The sequence below is a fragment of the Poeciliopsis prolifica genome, unplaced genomic scaffold, assembly GCF_027474105.1.
Source record: "Poeciliopsis prolifica strain line A6 unplaced genomic scaffold, Auburn_PproV2 SCAFFOLD022, whole genome shotgun sequence".
NCBI classification, from domain to species: Eukaryota; Metazoa; Chordata; class Actinopteri; order Cyprinodontiformes; family Poeciliidae; genus Poeciliopsis; species Poeciliopsis prolifica.
In genome coordinates, this window is record NW_026562397.1 from 1,878,166 (window position 1) to 1,898,396 (window position 20,231).

Sequence of the window (20,231 nt, forward strand, 5' to 3'; positions counted from 1 at the left end):
TAAACTAAAGGAACAGGACATATGAAATGAAAACTCTTTAGAAAGTCACTTTGGTAACCAGCTCATGCCTTTGAACCCAGCATGGAGCATCATCTTTCATCACGACACAAATGTACTTAATTAGAAAGAAATTCTTTTTACCTTGTTGAATCTCAACCATTGTAAAAATATTAAACTGCATACTGAATAAGTTATTGGTTATTTTTTTGTGCAAGGTGGGCAACTTAAAAAAAAAAAAAAAAAAAAAAGAGTAAGGGACACACACAAAGCACACACTTGGTTTTAGACTGTGTGTCAGCAGGACAGTGACGTTTGGCAGCCCAGAAAACACAGCAGAAAGATGAGGGGTGAAAGGCTACCTGCAGCACCGGTCTGCTGCGCGACTTGGCGGCAGAGTGGAGAGCTGTGGGGGGGTAAAAATCTAAGGGTACCACTGCTCTAAATCTAGTGTGGGGAGGTGAGGCCTACTGGGCTCACACTGGTGCTGGAGAGCAAATCAGATGAGCAGCAGATAGAGGCAGAGCACCAAGGTGGAAAACGGAGAGGAAATAAGAAAGCATTAGAAAGCACTGAAAGAGAGCAGAGACGGGGATGAAATGTTTGTTTCAGACACATTATAAGTTCTACTTAATATTCTGCTGCTAGACAGACTTTATGACTAACCAATGTTTGAGTGGCTCATAAAGGTAATGCAATCTGAATTTAGAGATACATGTGGTGAGACCGCCATGCAAAAATTGAAAGGTGTTTAACTTTTGTTGCTGTTGTCGCTATTCCCTCTCATGTGTTGGGTTCAGCTGAGTGGCAGACACTCGGTGAACCACTCATTACTGTTGGTTGAGCCCGGTGTGTCGAGTCCAGTGGGTTTTCCAGTTGCTGCATTCCCCAACTCTGGACTTCAGACATAAGCTACATTTTTATTTACCATAAAATGGCACACTTTGGAATTACAAAACTGTATTTGCTTAACAGAAACAGTGTTTTCAAGCAAATTCATGTTTTTTGATCAAAAGTTTTTGCGCTGCATCGGAAGGAGTTTTTTCTCATCATAAATGAGTTTATATCCAGCAGCAACGCATTTATGTAAAAGGCACTGGCCAGCTGGCTCAACCAAAGGTCCCACAGTATTTCATTCATTAAAAGTTGAGTTTGTCATTCAAAATTGCTGAACTTACAGACGGCCTGTAAAATCCCCAACTATAATTTTCCAAAGGTGCCGCATGCATAGCGGCTCCCACGTTCACTGGGTTTGTCACTCAAACATTTCCTCTGATGACTGATGATGAGTCCAAGTGGAATGGCTCAAATATAAATGTATTTCATCCATATATTACACCCATCACTGCCATGATTTATAATGACTTATTGCAAAAAAAGACTTGTTCAAGTGTGATTTTAATTTCATCACATAATTTATGTTCGATATTTTTAGCTGCCCTTATTGTGAAATTAGTTTTTACTTTAACATTAAAGAGTTTATAACTGTTGATCACGATTGATACACAACAGCAATACAAACTGTAAAACAAAAAAAAGGAACTGTATTTAGCACTTTAAACCATTTGAATACGTCTCTTAAATCTCCTCTTACCTCAGTTAGCTACCTCCATACCTCTAACTAAGACACGCAAGCATTTCTATTGCTTACACTCCTAAACAAATACACCTGCAGGAGAGGGAGAGGAAGAGGAGGATAAACACACACCTCCACAGACAGAGAGAGGGAGGAGCCATGCCGAGAGGGGAAGCAGGAGAAGGCGGGGTCTCCTGCTCCGGGCTGCAGGGGCTGGCGAAGCGGGGATGTAGGGGAAGACTCTACCTTGGGCATCCCATAGATCTGATTTAACTGGCCCATTGTCACATACTCCTTCACAGGAGGAACAGCCACACACGATGGGAGGCAGCAGGAGAGGCGGGGGGAGCAGAGAGAGACAAGTCAGCCAGACCAGAACAGTGGCAGGAGGGAAACAGGTGAACAGGAAACAAACGCTGGATTACCATCACAGTTAGTTTGAAAAAACACAGTTAGAAGAAACATCACAGTTAGTTTGGACATTTCTCTTCTGGTATCTCCAACCACACAACAACCTACTTCCAACAAACATGCCTTTCTCACACTTCATTGATTGAAGAGCACAGCAAACGTTCATGCGGCACAAAGCCAACCAGCAGAGGGAGCAACATGACATGAAGATGGAAGGATGGGAGGAGAGACAGAAAGATATGTCAAGAGTTAGACAAGCAGGAAGTAAGAGTACCTCGGCGGCGGCGGCTAACGGGCGGCGTAGTGAGCCGGCCCGGTACAGCATACAGGCGTCTGACAGCTTCACGCACTCCTGAGGCCCGGCCGAGGCGAGGCAAGAAGCAGACAGGATGAGAGGCACTGTCCTCTACAAACACTACCACAACACTCTTGTACACACAACAATGCCATGGACGGTTGACAGCGGCTCTGGTGACAGTCAGATACACTCTGAGTCAGACGTCACATGTGGCCCACACACAACAAAACGTAACTGTCAAGCTTGGTACGATGGCCAACCTGCGACTGCTAGGATCAACCGCAGGGAAAACACTGAACACCAGCAGATCACAATGTGTTCACACCAGGGGAAGTGCACTATGAAGCAGGATCAGTGTGATAAGTTTGTTATGAAGACAGAATTGACAGGGTTTCTCATTCCACGTTTTACCAAAGTTAAGACTTTTAAAGATATTTTTAATGTCGCCTTAAATAAGATTCAAGACAGAACAAAACTATAACTATAGGGAATGGTTATAGTTTCCCTATGGTTGGGGGTGATGCTTACAATGAAGTAAAGCAAAAAATAAAGACAACATATTTTGTCAGCCAGTTACCAGTAGCCTCAACCGTCTCAAGTCCCAGAGCATAATGACAGAAAACTCCAGCAACAAAAAAATATCATCTGAAAATACAACAGTCCTGTGAAGACAAACTTTAAGATTTAATATTAACATATTAAAGACCAACTGGTTTTTTCAAATGAGCTTAAGACATTTCAAGGCCTAAATTTGAGATACATTAACATTTTTAAGAATGTGTGGACACCCTGGTTTAGTAAGCACATAACTGAGATGTAGCTTTAAATGAGCTGACCCTACTTCACAATACAGGCCGCTGCCTGATGATGGGTGAGGAACACACCACAGCAGTGGAGGGAGCAGCAGGCATCATGCGGGGGTCAGCAGGTCAGTTACCTCTGTGGGGCTGCTGGGGAACAACCGACAGAGGGGGGGAGGATGTAAGAAGGAAGGAGAGACTCCACACAGGGAGGTCTGAGAGGACCAGACATCCCCCAGCAACAGCTCAGCCTCGCTGATATGGAGAGCCTCCTGTTTGGACAGGTCAGGGGAAGGTGCTTTTATTGACCACAGTCAAGGTTTGGGACTCTTCAGGTGACTGGAGTTTCAACAACATGTTTCCATTGAACTAATTCATGTAATACTCAATAAATCATTCGCAATTAAAGCAAGAATCAGCTGAAAAACCTATGACTTGCTCCCAGAAGTTGCATTAGATCCAAACAGTTATTGCAGACTTCATGCTAGTCTACAGTCAAGGGTCAGATCTGAGTGAGATGATGGTGAAATGAGCGTGGCGTGGGAAGCTAATCTTCATTCTTTCACTCACCTCTCTCATGGCAGAGGAAGACTTGGGGAAGCTCTTTCCTCCGGTCAGGGTGTGGTACCTCTTCTCTAGAGCCAACAGTCGCTCCTTCTCCTGGAATACAGACAGAATTTGGAAAGTACTGACACATTTTTTTCTGAGATTCTCAGACTTTAGGGGAGGCAGCGTTTTCTTTTGTTATCTTCAGTACCTTTTGGAGCATTTGCAGCATGAGCGTCCGGTCCTTGGCCAGCCGCTCACACTCCTGGGAAGCCTGTTGACCAAGCTGGCTGGCCTGCTTCTCCAGAGCAGAAACCTTTTCCTGCACAGGGGAAAACAACAGCCCAATGCTCAGGGTGAAGGTTTTTTGACTCTGAATGCAACCGCAGTCATTTGTCAGCCGAACATAGGAGGTACTCATGTTTTCATCAGCATTTTTTTTTATTTGAAGAGATCCAATAGAAATTGTTGATGGCAACAGCAGAATTAGTATTAACTTTGTAAAATAAATGTAAAAAAAAAAAGAGTGGTAAGAATGGTTAGTAAAAAAAAACAAACCTTTAGGTGGTTTTCAGCTCTTCTGGAAAAGAGTTAAAGCGCAAAAGTGGAGATAGAAACACATTTGTCGAATAATGATGGGTCTGAACAGAGGCACAGAAATCTGAACCTTTCTAAGTCTAAGCTTCCAAAGTTGAAATTTGTTCTAAGATGTGTGCTTCATGCTACTTTGAAACTCTGGCATCATGTTGATTACAGCCATGCATGGCGTCAACATCTGCTGAAATGATACTTCACTTAGCCTGTTGCTTTGATTCACTCCAAACCAACAGAAAAATACTTCTAATTTGTATTTTCTTTTTTTTTATTTGCAACGTTTCAAAAGTTCTGAAAAAAATTTGCATGACAACAGGATGGAGCCACAGCTACTGCTGTGTTGTTTCACTGGTTTGAAGGCAGTGCCTGTTAAACGTCCTCACCTTCCTCTTGGCCATGCTGCGGTGGTACTCTGCCTTCTCCTGAAGGAGCTGCTGGCTGAGCGTCTCCCTTTCCTCCTCCAGGCTGCTCTCTCTCTCCAGCTGCTGGAACTCCAGATCCTCAAACTTCTTGGTCCCTGCTTCCAATGCCTCTCCGTCCTAATTGAGCCCATCAGAACATTGTGATTGGAACAAACATGCGACAGCACGTTGCCCACCCTTGATCCAGGACTCTCAGGAACCAACTCCACTTTTAATGAAACCAGCAGCAGTTCTCAGCCAAACAAACTAAAACACTGGCTTTCAAGCTTTGTGTTTGAGGAATGATGATTTGAGCTCAAGTGATTGCCAATGACTTGAATTTGTGTGTATATTGAATCATTTTGGAGTGAAAACAAAGATTCTGCTGCAGCACAAAGACATGCAAAAATTAGTCAACTCATTGCATTTTACCCCTTCTTTTTTTTTTTGCCAAATTGTAAAATAAGCTCATTTTAGATCAACAATTAAAACCAACTCAACCATAATGAAGAATTAGTTGAAAGCCAGCCTATTAACATGGGAGAGTAAATCTACAGCATAAAAAGCAGAGCTTTATTTGAAATGAAGTGATTCACTGTTAGAAAGAATGTATGAAGCTGATCTTTAGCACAAATCTATGTAAGCAGTAAAATGTTTTTCTGCTGCTTTACAGAAGCTGAATTGGAGACAGAATAAAATTTTATGACCAAGCCTCTTGAGACTGCAGCCTAGACGGCCCAGAATGTTAATTCACAACTGACCCATTTAACGGGAGTTCAAAATAAAGAAATAATAGAAAAAAACAACAACCCTAACACCGAACAAAGAAGTTTAGGCTTTTCAGGCTCAGCTTCTGTTTATCCTGTTTGGCATTTCTACTCTTTCCATCGCTCTGTTCTCTCCCTGTGGATGCATTAAACCAAATGAAGCAGAATCGATATGAACCAGGCAATGACATAATTTCCATGAAAGCAGCTTTGGGTTGAAAACAGTAAAAACACAGAAGGGGTCTGACACAGAACTCATGTTACTCTATTACGGTCTCAGCTTTAGCGATGGCATCGACAGCAGCCGAGATGATTGGCTGCATTGTGAGGGGAGGTAACGTTTCCTGCAGCTAGCTGCTACACAACACGTGTGATGAGGTTTCGCAAAGTTACTCTTAACCAGCAGGAAATCAGATGTGTATATCTAGATGATGAGTTCTTTGGTTTAAAGTCATTTCCCCCAGCTTAGGTTTTACAACATTTTAGGCAGAGATGAACAGGACAGAGAGAATACAGATGAAAAGAGTTCTTGTATCATGGGATCTTGTGATGATGTGAATTGATCTCTTATTTAGTAGCGTAAAAACAGCTACCAAATAAGAGAACTGCTAGCTAAAAAGTTAGTTGCATTTGCATTAATCCTAACCCTAGCCTTAGACTAATAAAACCCAAACATTTAAGATGCTGATAATATTATAGGTTTTGTTAGTTGAACCTTTATTTCACCGACTACAACATAAAGAAGGATTTCTTATTTACAATTTTAGCCTGAAACAGCTTGAAGGCGGCCGTAGTTATCAACTGCAGGTTAATATTGAGAAAGAAAGTTTGGATGACATTATTAATTATGGATTTGTAAAATCTGAATTTGAACGCTGCAGTTCATATTGGGCACAAGCATGTAACAGTAAAACAAACGTGATCCCTGGTCCCACCTTGTAAAAAGAGCCTGTTTGAACACAGTGCTGAGCAACTGAGGACTCCCTGGACAGATAATGTCACATCTAATGTTTTAGCTCAACTTGTTAATACAAAAAGGCTACAACCTCTGATGACTGGTGGAAAGTGGGGGAAAGGGAAGACGCACCCTTTTGAGCTGTTCCTGCAACTGTTCCCTCAGGGACTCTGGACAGTTATGAAGCTGGTTCTTCAGCTCAGCATAGCCTTCCTGGATCCTCTGCAGGGCCCGCCGCTCGGCTTCAACATTTGCCCTCTCCTAGGAAGACACACACACACACAGGAAGAATATATGGATATTTGGGAAGGATTAATGAGACAGAAAGAAAAAAATAGCTGGACATATTACTGACTTTTAAATACTAATTATGCAATTTGGAAGCGAAACCACAATCCAACCTCCAGCATTGGCCAGCACAGAATCCTGAAGTTTTAAATTTCACCCAGTCTAATGGATCAAAGTAAGGCCCGTCCCTAACCTGTTGCTGTGCACTGCCAATCAGGGCATGAAGCAGAAACACAGCTATGGACCAGATGTGAATGCAAAGGCTGCTCAGAGACTGAAGCAGCAGAAATGGTGAACTTGACTTTTTTCTTTGCCAAACCAGCCTATCAGCTGGAAATCCTGACGGCTCAGGTTCCTGCTGTGTGTACCTTGTCCTTCTCCCTCTGGATGGCGCTCTCCAGCTCCTCCAGCTTGCGCTGCAGCTGACTGACGACGTCCGTCTCAGCCTCTATCTGGTCGAGCTCGGCCTGCGTCTCGCCCTGCAGCAGGGCGCGCTCCATCTCCGCCTGCAAGGGTTTCAGCATACTCAGACTCACACGGCACCACCATGAGACGGATCATTCTGAGCCTCGGCTCATTTCCACCGCCGTCAACGCCGGGCTGCACCTCTTGTTCGGACTCCTGGAGTTGCTGCTCCAGCTCGGTGAGTCGGGCTTTGAGTTCATCAGTCCGGGCCAGAACGCGGGTCCTCTCATCTTCCAGGTAAGTCAGCTCTGAACGGCCCGCGCTGCCTGAGCCAGACGAGTCCTCATGCTGCACAGGAGAGAGACGGTGAACTTAGTCCAACAGGAATAAAACCAATCAAGAAGTAGCAAAAGCTTCAGTGGAATCTGATTCAACCTTCATAGAAAGGATGATTCATTGACTTCAATTAAGTTGTTAAAAGAAATTGAGACAAACTGAGACAAATCTCTTGAAAATGGACACTTGAAATACCACAAACCAAGACCTCTAGGAGAATTACACTGCTTGGACAGAGAGAGGAAAGCCATTTCTTTCTAAAATGTATTTCAGGTTTGAAAGAAAGCAATGTGAATGTTTCACACACTGACACTGCAGTACTGTACCCTTTAATTGTACTGTGCAGCACCAGCCTCCATTCAGTTTCTAACAGAAGATGTAATGTTTCATCAACCACATGAAAAGAACAATAGCCATGTGTAAATGTATGAAAGCAGGTGTGTGATTAATGAGCCACATACGAGACCGACCACAGGCAGAATATGTTCCTACGGCAACAGAACCAAGCCTGCAGCCGGGCCAAGACCTAGTTTTCTAGAGCAGACTAATTCTGAACTTCTAATTATTTAGTGCCTTCGGACTTTAGTCAACAACACTTACATCAGGAGTGTGAGTCCATTCAGCTGGCCAAATGTATCATTAATATGCGGAGTGTTAATATACTGAAATATAATAGAAAGCAGTAGCGATACACGATACATCAGAACTAACATCGTTATCAATCGATTCAGTTATTATTTAATCAAAAGGAATGCTTTCAAGTCCTGGCCTTCATTTAGTCATATTAGAATCAGTCTGATAAATAAAACTGGACCAATATTATCAACAAATATTAATTTCCATATTGCTGCAGTTTGTTTCTAGAGGGGGGCAGAAGAAGGTTGGTCATGTGACAGTGGTAGTGATGCAGCAAAGAATTCTGGGGGTTTTAACTGAAGCAGTGGGGAAGTCAACAGGGAGGTTGTTTTTTGCAAAGATATGGAAAGGGTATCTATCTATCTGTGTGTGTGTGTGTGTGGGGGGGTGGGGGGGGGTGGGGGGGGGGGGTGTAACATCATACACACAGAGGTTCTGATGGAATCGGTTTCAATCTTTTCAAAGAACAATAGCCATGTGAAACCAACCGGAAAATTCCTAATTAGTGTAATTAATTACCTGTAACTATGATAAACTGACCACCTGAAAACAGAGCTGGTTCTAATTGCTTAGCTGAGTTCTGTAACTGTAACAGCAGCAAAGCTGGTTCCAGCAGAGCCATGCAGATGCAGCAACCACGGCAACGCATCAGCAGCATGCAGAGGGAGAGTGTGTGTTGGGAAAGGAGCATGCCCTCTGACCTGTGGCTCTCCATTGTGGACCGCTGACACTCTGCTGGGGGCAGGAGAGGTCCTCACCTCCTGATGGGTGCTCTCGGTGCTGCTGCATTCCTCCTTCAGGTTCTCCTCGTCGCTCTCCCTCTGTCTCTGCGCCAGGCGGAGGGCAGCCGGCGACGTTGGGGTTCCTCCCAGAAGATTCTCCAGGGACGGCCTCCGCCCTGAGAAGTCACCCAGACTCCCAGGGAAACCCAGCTGTCCTGAGCCCAGGGGATCCAGCCCCACGCTCTCACCTTTGTTGTACTCGGCGCAGAGGGTCAGGATGGTCTCCAGTCGCTGCCTCTCCTGTGGAGGGAGCCAAACACAGACGGATAAGGAAGAAGCCAAACCCTTGTGGTTTTAATCTTAAACAGTGTTCCTAAAATTGGGTCTAAACTCAAGCAAAAAGACTCAGTCACTGACAGAATCTCAAAATAAAAAACATATATATGATTAAATAGTCCTGCCTTGACTTGTTATTAATGCACTTAAGGTCAAATTACTTTCTTTTTATGAATTTAAAGAGGCAGTATAACTGACGCCCTGATGACTCATGAATTAACAAATGAAACATTTATTTTGTTCCGTATCACAAAGTGACTCAAGCCAAAGTTCTGTCTGTCAAAAATCCCTTCATGAGAAGCTCTGACAGCACAAAGTGGTCTAAGGCTACATTCATACCTCTGTATGAAAGATGACCCAGATTCTTTCCTCCCTTTTTGACTTTTTCATAGCAGGCTGAACAGTCATGTTGACTTTTACACCAAAGTGAGACGCGTCATGATTCTGCACCGGCAGGAGCTAGGCGTAAACAATGGCTGAAAATTGCATGAAATTATGAAGGAATTTTGTGTCAGTGAAGCACATCATAACACAATCCCTGGGCTCTGATTACACATCCAAAGAGACATTCCTACAAACATTGCAGTCAATGTTCCTCTGAAGGCCAGAGGTTCATTTTTCATTTTTCTTAGCTTCCTTCATCTTCTTATGATCTTGTGACGATATTGTCGGATCCCATTGCCGAATAACTTGAAAATCGATCCATAAACGCCTCCGTCTATCATTAATTTGTAACCAGAGCGCTGCTGTGTGATGTTAAGGTTCTTCATCTGTGCATGCGAGTCACAAAAAGTGAAATCTCTGACCATGAAATGAAACAGTTGCCCCTCCTGAAATAACAGAGGCCTATCTCACAGCTGATGTTTCAGGGGTCAGAGTGTTTTTCAGCTGTCACTGTGTGGTCTGTGCACCCACACGGTGACCTCTGACCTCAACATATCCGCATCTGTCAGAGCCTGGGCGAAGTGTTTCCTAGATGGACTTCTTGACAGCACTGTATGCACAAGAGACCAAATGTTTTAGGTGCATTTCTTTCTTAATGTTTAAAGCTAAAACTGACAGAATGTGTTTCTTTCAAAAAATATAGCAATATTAGAAAATCTAACCATGGCCATCTGCTGCTTACATAAGAGCTGGGGCGGGGGGTGGACCTGCATGATGAGCAGCTGCAGCCCCAGCATTTACCCCCAATCTCAACCTGTAATCTGGGAGCAGTTAGCTTCTAACTGGAGTGGGAGGGAGCAGAAGACCCCTGGGAGCAGTTCAACATTCACAACAAAAGAGCCATAATTAAAACCTTTACTGGCAGGGCTACAATTCCACACGTCCTCCCGCGCAACATCTGCTTTAATGTGCACGTAAATCAAGCCCTGCTCTGAGCGCCGCTCCAAAGCCCAGCGTTCTGAAGCGCAGAAGATGACGGCAGCGGCGTCGTTCCCTCTGCCAGACACCCTTCAGGCTCTGCTGGATGATTAGTGAGATCACAGACGCTCTGATTACCTTGATTTCTGTTGGCTGCGACATGAATCAACTTTGGCTTTTGACGTCTGGCTTCTGCAGATTGCGGAGAGACCAGTTCTCTGTCAAGAAGATGTTGACAGATTTAGACAAATTAGAGGTTTCTCTCATTTTCCAGGATGCTCTGAAATCCAGAAAATGCTTAGTTTCTGGGTTCGGTCAGATCGAGCCAGGAAAGAAGGAAAGGTGATCCATTTTTAACCAAACTGGATGAAAATTAGGTTTATGGACTTGAGCAAGTCTCTGATGCCCTGACAACGCTGGGGACCTGTCCATGGGGCCAATTGACCCCTGTGTAAACCTTCAAGGACAAGTGAGTTTAGACAATGGATAAGAGGATAGCATGCACCCATGGTTCCAATGTCAGACTCCAACTTTATATGAAAACTATGTGATTCACAAATATAACAAAGATATTTTTCAGAGAGAACTGTGTGGCGCACTTAGTTCAAACAGCATCAATAAAAGGCTTTGGCATGGTGAGAGAGATGCTGTCTGTCAACCTACAGGGCAGCAGAAGAAGCAAGTCCTCTCCTCATATAGATTAACTTCAGCAATACAGAAGTGTTTTCCTTTAAAGCTGGTAATTATCCCCTTCATTCTGTATGACAGCAGTCAAACAAGCTCCTCATATCCTCTTATTTTCATCCTCTCAGCCTCCCTTCTCTTTCCCGCCTCTGAGAGTTGGTGTCTCCTGTTCTCTCATTTTAAGGTTTCTTCTTCTTCCTCAAGCACCCTGAGGGCTTCCATCTCCCACTTCCACTACAATTGGTGGTGTTTTGATCAGAGTGCTCACTCCTTGCTGCTGCGCTCACCTACGTCACACGTGTAAACAGAAGACTCCAGAGCGCAGTATTTCCACAGTAAACTGGGGAAGTTCAACAAAGCTTTATTCACTACATAAACCTTGGAGGGGGGAATTGGAAAATTCACATTCCCCCGCCTCCTTCACAGTCTGCAAAATAAACCCCATTCAACATCAAACTGGGATCCTTGGAGGGCTGTGCTTGTTCTGGTCCCAGAGGAGAAGCGAGCACAAAAAGACAGCACAGTTTTATTCTCTGCGGCTGCTTTTGTTTCTCTGAGTCCCTGCAGAACGCACAAGGATCAAAACGGCACAGGAATGGGACTAGCAACCCTCTCTGGTGGCCACCAACCCCCCACAGATGACAAGCTGCTGGTCTTCCATGATGCTGGCACCGATTTCTAAATGACATTCAGAGTTTTTGGCACCATGGAGGTCAACCAGAGTTGAACCCACTAAGTTCTGGTGTATGGCAGAAGCCCAGCCTGGCAGGCGGTTGAAGACCGGGTTCCAGTAATTTCAAACAATTCCAGGATAAAGACGAGAGAATCAAAGATTAAAGACAGACGAAAGGCTTGATATTCCAGTCTCTAGATACTTTTAGGGATGACACACAAGATTCGTTCAGGTCTTAAAAACACTCATTCTGCAACAGTTACATCAGCTGCATGGTAAACTATTTGCTTTGGACAAGAAATTTGCACAACAATCGACAGCATCTCTGCAAAATAAAACCATAACAGCTAGCAGTGGTGGGCACGATTCCAGATTAGCTCAGCTATAACCCGATAATAGCAGAGCTGGCTTTTTAGGTTTTCCCAAATAATTTTTAAACCACTGATCAAGTTACTAGCTAGCTATTTTGTGAACTTTCAGTGGATCGAGTTTGACGTCTGTGTTGAGGTTTTGGTAATCAACTGTTAATAATTCTTGAAGTAATTAGATATTCCTTATCAGAAGCATCAGTCCGTTTCTTCACCTCACATTCCCTCTTTTTTTTTTTTTGCTAATAATTATTTCCAACAGGAAACATACAGGAATAAAATTAAAAAGACAGAGAAGAACAAGATATTATCGTAATATCATATAACAAGTAAATTAGGTCAAAATTCAGGTGGTGTTTGAAGATTGTAGTCTTTCAAGGGCAGATGTGACTTGAATTGAAGTTGCTTTGGTGCTTTAGCATTAGCTACCATTAAATTACTGGTTGTAGCATGTTGCGCTAATGTTTGTTAGTCCAGCAAATTTTTTAGTTAGCTGGTTGGTTCAGCACCTTAATTTTCATCCATCTGTTCCTATAATTCACTTCCTGTTGGAAGCTTGTTACAGACTGAGATGAGCACAAAACAAGTTTCTCTACAAACACTAAGACATGTTTGTAGAACATTCCCCCGCCTCAGGCCTCCAAAAATGAGGCCTGAGTGTTTGTGGCCCTCAGGATGAACTGGAAACCACTTTGGTTGTTTTGTCAAAATATTGTTGTTCAGTTCATTCTGCCAAGCATATGTCATGTGTCTTGATATTTCAACCTCCCATTATGCATTTTTTTTATGTATAGATATATATTTAAAAAATCCTCAAATAGGTGGATTTTCTACAAATGATTTGTTGTTACATTTCACAGAAGAAGCAGTGACTGGGCGGGGATCCACTGCTTGTCCTTTTCTCTGCATTAATACAGAAAAATTGGGCTGTTTTTACTTGTGGTAACGATACCAGAAGAATCTCATACAGGTTATGATGTAAGATAAGATTGAAATACATTTTTTGAATGACTTGTGAATCGCCACTTTATAAATAAACTGTACGAAATTAAAGACAGTGAAAATGCTTCATGTCATTGATTTGCTATCCTAACATTAGAAAATGATCTTCATTTTTCCATCTAAAGCAGAAGAAATTGTGCAAAAAGCCTCCTGTGGTCAAGCGGGACTTGTTTTCAGACTGAAACAGAAATACTTTCCAATCACATTTATTTCCAAAAGTGAGACAAAACCAAAGTGCATGTTCTCCGGTGCCAGTGGCTCGGGAACTGAAGTGGTTTAATCTCCGGCCTGAAGCGGTTGGTGGGAGTGAAAGGTTCTCTTGTTAATGATTGAACGCCTCGGCATCACATGCAGAAAGCAGGTCGACCCACATCCCCAGCAGACAGAAACATTTCAGCGAGCTTCAGTTAAATATAGTCGGCGGCGGCATCGGTTACCTTCATGAGTGCTGCAACGCTGCTTAAAAAGACAGGCTTCTGTTTAGTCAGAGCCAGCAGACACAGCAGGGACTGCGTCCCAGTCGGAGCTGGCCTCGTGGCCGGCACCGTCCTGCTGCCTCCTGGTGTGTAAAACCGCTCCATTACAGCGGCAGCGCTCCGTTTGTGGGTGCTGCTCTCCTGGTGAACGGCCTCAGAACCACCTGGGTCACTCTGCTTCAGTGGCAGAGAGGTAGGGATGGATCAGCATGTAGGGACGTCCTCCTGTAGGAGGCGGCCTGCTGGTTTGCTCTAAGAAAAGCAAAGGGACTAACTTTATATACCGAGTAGAACTTTATACTGTTCGTCCAGGCTCCCCCGTGCTTGAAATAGGCCGATAACTTCAAGAGACGCTGCCATGGCCGACTGCTTTCAGCTGTTCACACTAATCCATCACCATCAGCAGATATCAGCCATGAAAAAAAAAAGCTTTGAAGTGTTCAACGTTTGCCACGTACCGTCTCAAAGCTCAACTTTGTGCAATTATCCTTCTTTTTAGCCCTTAAATAAAAGAACAAATAAGTATGAGGCTTCTGAAGTGTTTTATGGAGCTTTAGACATCAAGCGGAGAGAGATAACGACAATTAAGCTTTACAAGTCAGAGCGTTTCAGGGTGTCACTGTCATCAGGAAGGGAAGTGAAGGCTTAGGCTCCACATTGCACTAAAACACTGGAAGACGCCATGGCCACTGGGAGAATTATTCATCCAGCTGTTGCTCTCTGGCTCTCCGTCAGTTGACTAATTAAGCAGAAGATGTGGTTCACCGATCGGCTTCTGTAAAACAGCAACACTGTTGTTGTGTTGCAGAGGCCAACAGGAGGAAAACAAGATGTTTCTGCTGCAGGGTGCCCCACAAGGTTACTGCAGCCATGGGAACTCAGCAGCTCATTAGAACACAAGACTGTTTTCTAAATAACACATTTTACTGCTCATCGCTCTACTATACAAAGGTCTTATAAGGGTTTCACTGAGAAATCAATGCTGAAGCTGGAATCCTCTGCCTTCTCCCTGCTGTCCTACTGCTGTCTGCAGAATCAATCAATCGGAGACAGCAGGAGCCAAACCTGCATGTGCTACACTTCAGCAAATATACTGTTATACTCATAATGTTATTTATTTTTTATTACATTATTTTTTCTTCATTGCCTTTCAAAATAAAAACCTTTAAACATAAAAAATGTATGTAATTCTGAATGAAAGTACTAAACAAATTTACTTTTAATCCATCAAATAATGCTGTAACTCATTTCATCCAAGGCTCTTCAAGTTATTGTGGATGGCCTCGTAGCAGTCAGTCTCACAACGCATCTGAAGAGACCTCTGACTGAAGACTGTCTGACAGTGTCTTGACATGCTCACAGATGGTAGAGATGCTGTGAACTTTGTCCTGGTCCTGCTCTGGTCCTATAACAACTCTTCTTGGGTTAGAAGTCGTAGTTTATACTAGTCAGATGGTCCAAGTTTTAAAAACAATACCTTGTTGTCAGTACAGCTGAAAAAAAAAAAACCCTGGCAAAAATCCTTTCAGTTTCACATCATCCAAAAGTAGACTCAATGAATGTCTGAACAAGCAAGAAAAAATGATAATTAACAAAATAAAAAAATTTAAAAAAAAGTCAGAGCCATAAAAGCAGAGCAACAACAAAACATTGCCACCATGTGGGGAACAGATACAAAATGTTAATGCTGGCAATGCTATCTATAAAATTATGATGGTATTTACAAATTAAAGTTTCAATTCAAAAATTTTGATCATTTTCTTTATTTTTTGAAAGTGAAACGAATTACATCGCAAGTATACTAAATATTCCAAAAAGAAATCCTAACCTTTAATATTCAACACAACTACGAAATTCTGATAGATGCAAAAGATTCAAACGACACCAACAGAGTCGTAAACAGAACTAAGCCAAAACAAAAAAACTAGCTCAGAATTTCTTCATGAAATCCCCATACGAGTATTTAATGAAGCAATGTACAGCTTATCTCACCCAATATCCATCTATTATGAAGGACAGATCCTGACATAACTGGCACTAAAGACAGAAATAAATAAATTGCTTGGCAAAGTAATTCATGTGCCAAATATTGCATCTGGAAAATAAAAATAAGAGTTTTTCCAACTTGTTGTGCCAGAAAGGAGCGATCTAACTTCTAAAGACTGTAATAAATCACTTTTCTTTTTTCTCAACAATAGACTTTCAAAATGTTTTTTTGTAATTGTAAAGTCATAAACAAACTGTGGTGTAGTTTGATTGCATCTGCAGCTGTGAAGCCAGCAGAAGATGGAGACATTACAAGATTTTTCCCATTCATCAACCTTAGTTTTGATGAATTCAATGAACAGTACTGGACCTGAGAATCAAGGGAAAATATCATCTAGTTCTGCTCAACATTTCTATCCATCAGGGTTAGAGTTTTATTGTATTATTTCACCCACATTTTATCATAATTGTAATCCTATGTGTTTAAAAATGCTATGTTCCCTAAATCATATGCACTAACAGCCAAAAATACAAAATAAAAGCAGATATGAAAAGCTAAATGATGCTGCAGAAAGACAATCACCCCCTCTAGTGGAGAAATCAGAACACAGCAGGCAGAGGGAAGTTTCCACCTCGTCTGATAAATCTTCTGAAAGCAGTAAATCAAGTTTGCAGAGAAGTTGAAAGGAGGACAGTTCTCATCCTAATTTGGCTTTTGTTGTGTGATGAGGATGAACGCACATGGCATATTTGTTGGATTTGTCTCAACACCGGATTACTGCAGCTTTACTTTGGACCACAAACAGATTTATTGCTGCCCCAGATAAGGAGCCACCCGGCCGGCCGTCTAGTGTCACAGGATGTCTCTCCTCGTTTGTTTTTCACCGGTTTATTTCAGATCAGATAATTTGTTTTGTCCTTTTTCCTGCCACCAAACAGAGACGTCCAGGCCTGAGGCTGGCAGCAGAGGTGCTGCCGAGCCGCAGACCAAGGATACGACAGTTAACTAAAACTGACTAAATAATTTTTATAGTTAACTAAAAAACTGAAACTGAGAAAACATTTGTGTTAAAAACCGTAATTAATGAGGAAAAACTATAACTAATTGGAATTACATTGTGAGTCTATAAAATGAAAACATATTGAAATTATAGACATAATATCCTTCATTTTCATGTTTATGAATGTTTAATTCACTTTTTATGTAGATTCCCCCCCCCACCACACACACACACACACAAAAGTAGTCCACGTCAGCTCTCGGTAATTTACACCGTTCTGCAAAATGGCAACAACAAAAGTTGGAATAAAACACCATACTCAGCTCTTGTTCAACAATAACTGAATATTTTTTTGAAAACGGTATCTCCTGTTAAATATTCCAAACAATGTATACATAATCACAAACTAAGATTTTTGTGATAGAAAACTACCTGAAGTAGACAAACAGAAGACTAATTAATAACCATGATGCAGATGAAGCTGCAGGTTGTGTGCAGCTCAGCAGGTGGATATATTTAGTCCTCCTGGGAGATGCTGGTATATGTTTGCTGGGCTCCATTTATCTGGCTTGGATGTATATTTAGTTGGCTGATCCTGCAGGAGGGTCACAAAGATGCCAACCATGCAGGAAACTCATCAACATTTCTGGCATCCTGTCAAAATAAAAGCTACAAGAGAGGACAACAAACCTGAGAGCAGAGAGACCAGCTGGACATCCTCCTCCATTAACCACAATGCATTGCAGAGGACTGCCCCCCTCCACCCTGTCACTTTACAAAGGCATCATAACTCACTCTGCAGTCAGCCTGGCTCAAAATAGTAAATGACAAAGCACTATCTCTGTCCTTTGCTATTCTGGGTCCAACTTTTCATCCTAACAGCTTCATCCTCCTCCCCCAACCCCGTCCATTATTGGTCTGAGGCAATAACTGAAAAGTTCCCCTTCAATGACCTCACAGGAAGGATGATGTCATTCACGGTGGACGTGAGCGATGGCTGACTTTGCCCCAGATGATGTAGGCTGAGTGAGTCTGCCAGACTACGGCAGACTCACTGTTTTAACATAAAATCAGCTTCACCACACATTACATTCCAGATATGTGACATTAGTGTATGATTAGACATATTAGTTCATTAAGATGTCGCTAGTCACATTCTGACTAAATGACATCATGTCCTGTCTGTCTCTGTGTTGTCCTGCAATGGACTGGCGACCTGTCCAGGGTGACCCGGCTTCTCGCCCGCTGATGATGGGCACCAGGACTCCTCGTTACCCCGTAGGGGATACGCGTAACCAGATGATGGATGGTTTAGCGCCTTGAACCTGGGCTTCTGACTCTTTTACTCCAGCTCTTTCTGAAACGCCACCTTCAAGATGTCATCACAACACGACTCCTCTATTAACTCTATATTATGTCACCATGACAACTAAAATACTGACAATGACGAGAAAAAATCCACTTGACTGTTCTTCCAACTTGTTTTCTGTATCATTTTAACTTTTTCAAAAAATTCTAACTTGCTAAATTTTACACACTTTTTGTTCAAATACATGGAAGACGGGTGAGGAGAGGCAGTGATGAGTTGTGCCTCATAAATGTGCCGTGGAAACACACAGGGTGAGGCAGGAAGTACCATGCCTGGATGATAGGGGGCACTGCTGAGCTGCAGACCCACAATGGGCAACTTCTGCTAGTTCTACGCATTGAAGAGGCTGAAAGTCCACATCAGGAATAGAAGTGATACAGGATTGCTCTCCTTGGCAATCAGCTGCATTGAAAAAGAAAAACTTCAAAAGATAAATGCAAAAAAGCACAAATAGACAGACAGACAGCGGTATCCTTGGAGATGGACAGGAATATGAATTTCATACACAAATAAAGGTAATGTCATACGCAACTTTCAATTCAGAAACAGAGATCGGCCTAGAAAAATGTTAACTTTCCAAAACCAACTTTGACTTTATTTTTTATTTTTTATTTTTTTTTAACTTCATATCATCTTGTTGAACAGCACAGAATTGATTAACGGATAATTAAAACCTTTTAAAACAACTAATTGTTTCTATTTTGGTCAAGTTTGGGTTTTATATACTTGTGATTCCAGAGGAGTCAGTGTTGGTCACGACACTCACCGAGCATCTCTGGTCTTAACACCACAAAAACTGCTTTTTACACCGTTGATAATTCAGGATGGTAATGAAAAAGATTGTGCAGTTTTTCTGTATTTTTAAACACAAGATCTACATCGAATTTCTACAACAGAACAAAAAAGGAGTAACAAATATATAGTTTTAAATTTCAATTAACTTGGTTACAGATAAATGTTACGAGGGCAAAAAGTGTGAGTCTGACATGTTGCTGACCCTGGACGTACCTCAGAGAGAATCTACTAGAGGTTAAAGGAAGCCTGAGGCTGGAGCAGACGTTCAACAACCCTACAGCCAGAGGTACTATGGGACACTTTAGATTAATACATAGTCATCTGTTAAAGTGGCCTAATCAAAGGTCGGACTGCAGTTAAACATAGATGCAAGATACATTGAAGATTGTGGTTGCAATATGACAAACTATGGAAAATTCAGTGAGGCTGGATACTGTTGCAGTGAGCTAAAAGCTACACTGCAGCAGCTGCCTCAGCTGCCACTAGACAGAAGCCTAATGTCCAGGCATTACATTAAAAAATCAAATGAATGTATTTTAAGTCATATTTGTTATTATAACGACTAAAGGTAACATAGTTACTTGATTATGGTGTAAAATGGCACGATTTGACCGGAAAACACATAACACTGCCCCTGTGGTACATTGTCAAAGTTACTAAGTTGGAAACACGCTGTAAACATGACCTGAGTCAGTCAGGTCTGTCTCAGGCAGCGCAGAAGGGACAGTGGCTGATTTTCAGTCCCTTGCAGGTGTAGAGAAGATTGGTATCTCATTTAAGTTATCGGCAAATTGCTGATCTCGAAAGAATTTAGGAAATCAGGGCCAATTTACTGGTTTAGCTCTTGTATTTTGAACTTTTGTGTCTGAAAATGTACTGAAATTCCACCTCAAACTAATGAGACTTGCTTAAAACTTTAGAAATATAGTTAAATTGTCATTTAGAAAACAGAACGTACCAGTACTCAAATCTCTGTCTTCATCAAAGGCAGATTATGAAGCGGTGTATATCCAACCCAAACGTTTATTATTACACTCACAGATAATCAAAGACATGAAAACACCTTGGACTATTTTCTCTTTAGGTTTCTACAACCAGGAGGAAAGTCAAAGCTAAACGAGACGAAACGTTAAAAGAGTTAAACATGGTCAGAGTGTGAGAGTAATGTTCGGTCCTATCAGCACACTGCCACGTCTCCAGAGGAAGCACCAGAACTCGACCCGGCTCAGACCCAGGCTCCGAGCAGCTCAGCCGTCTCGGCTACCCTCCAATTACAGACAGGCAGCAACACATAGAAAACCTGCCTGAAACAGACTTCTGTGTGCGTCGCTTCAGACAAGTTCAGGACCCATTCTCACCTCGGCCCGTTGGGCTCGCTCCGGTTCAGGAGACGAAAACACTGCGGTTGCTAAGGACTCCACAACACTGTGTGTCAGCAGCAGCTTAG

The 20,231-nt window shown here is 42.4% G+C and overlaps 1 protein-coding gene across 3 annotated transcripts in view; it reads right to left on the reverse strand.

Annotated features, from left to right (window-relative positions):
- phldb1b (pleckstrin homology-like domain, family B, member 1b) overlaps positions 1-20,231 on the reverse strand; it is an 80,472-nt gene that overhangs the window by 22,426 nt on the left and 37,815 nt on the right. Inside the window, exons 7-15 of one of the 3 annotated variants that reach the window (XM_055045723.1) lie at positions 8,712-9,032; positions 7,240-7,386; positions 7,002-7,139; positions 6,478-6,606; positions 4,606-4,761; positions 3,840-3,950; positions 3,653-3,742; positions 3,220-3,354; positions 433-1,867 (exon numbers count right to left, since the gene is read on the reverse strand). In XM_055045723.1, coding sequence (XP_054901698.1) covers positions 1,619-1,867; positions 3,220-3,354; positions 3,653-3,742; positions 3,840-3,950; positions 4,606-4,761; positions 6,478-6,606; positions 7,002-7,139; positions 7,240-7,386; positions 8,712-9,032 — 1,476 coding nt within the window. In that variant the 3' untranslated portion in view covers positions 433-1,618. Of the gene's footprint in view, positions 1-432; positions 1,868-3,219; positions 3,355-3,652; positions 3,743-3,839; positions 3,951-4,605; positions 4,762-6,477; positions 6,607-7,001; positions 7,140-7,239; positions 7,387-8,711; positions 9,033-20,231 lie in introns of those variants that run through there. The other 2 variants (XM_055045722.1, XM_055045721.1) reach the window with 2 other exon arrangements.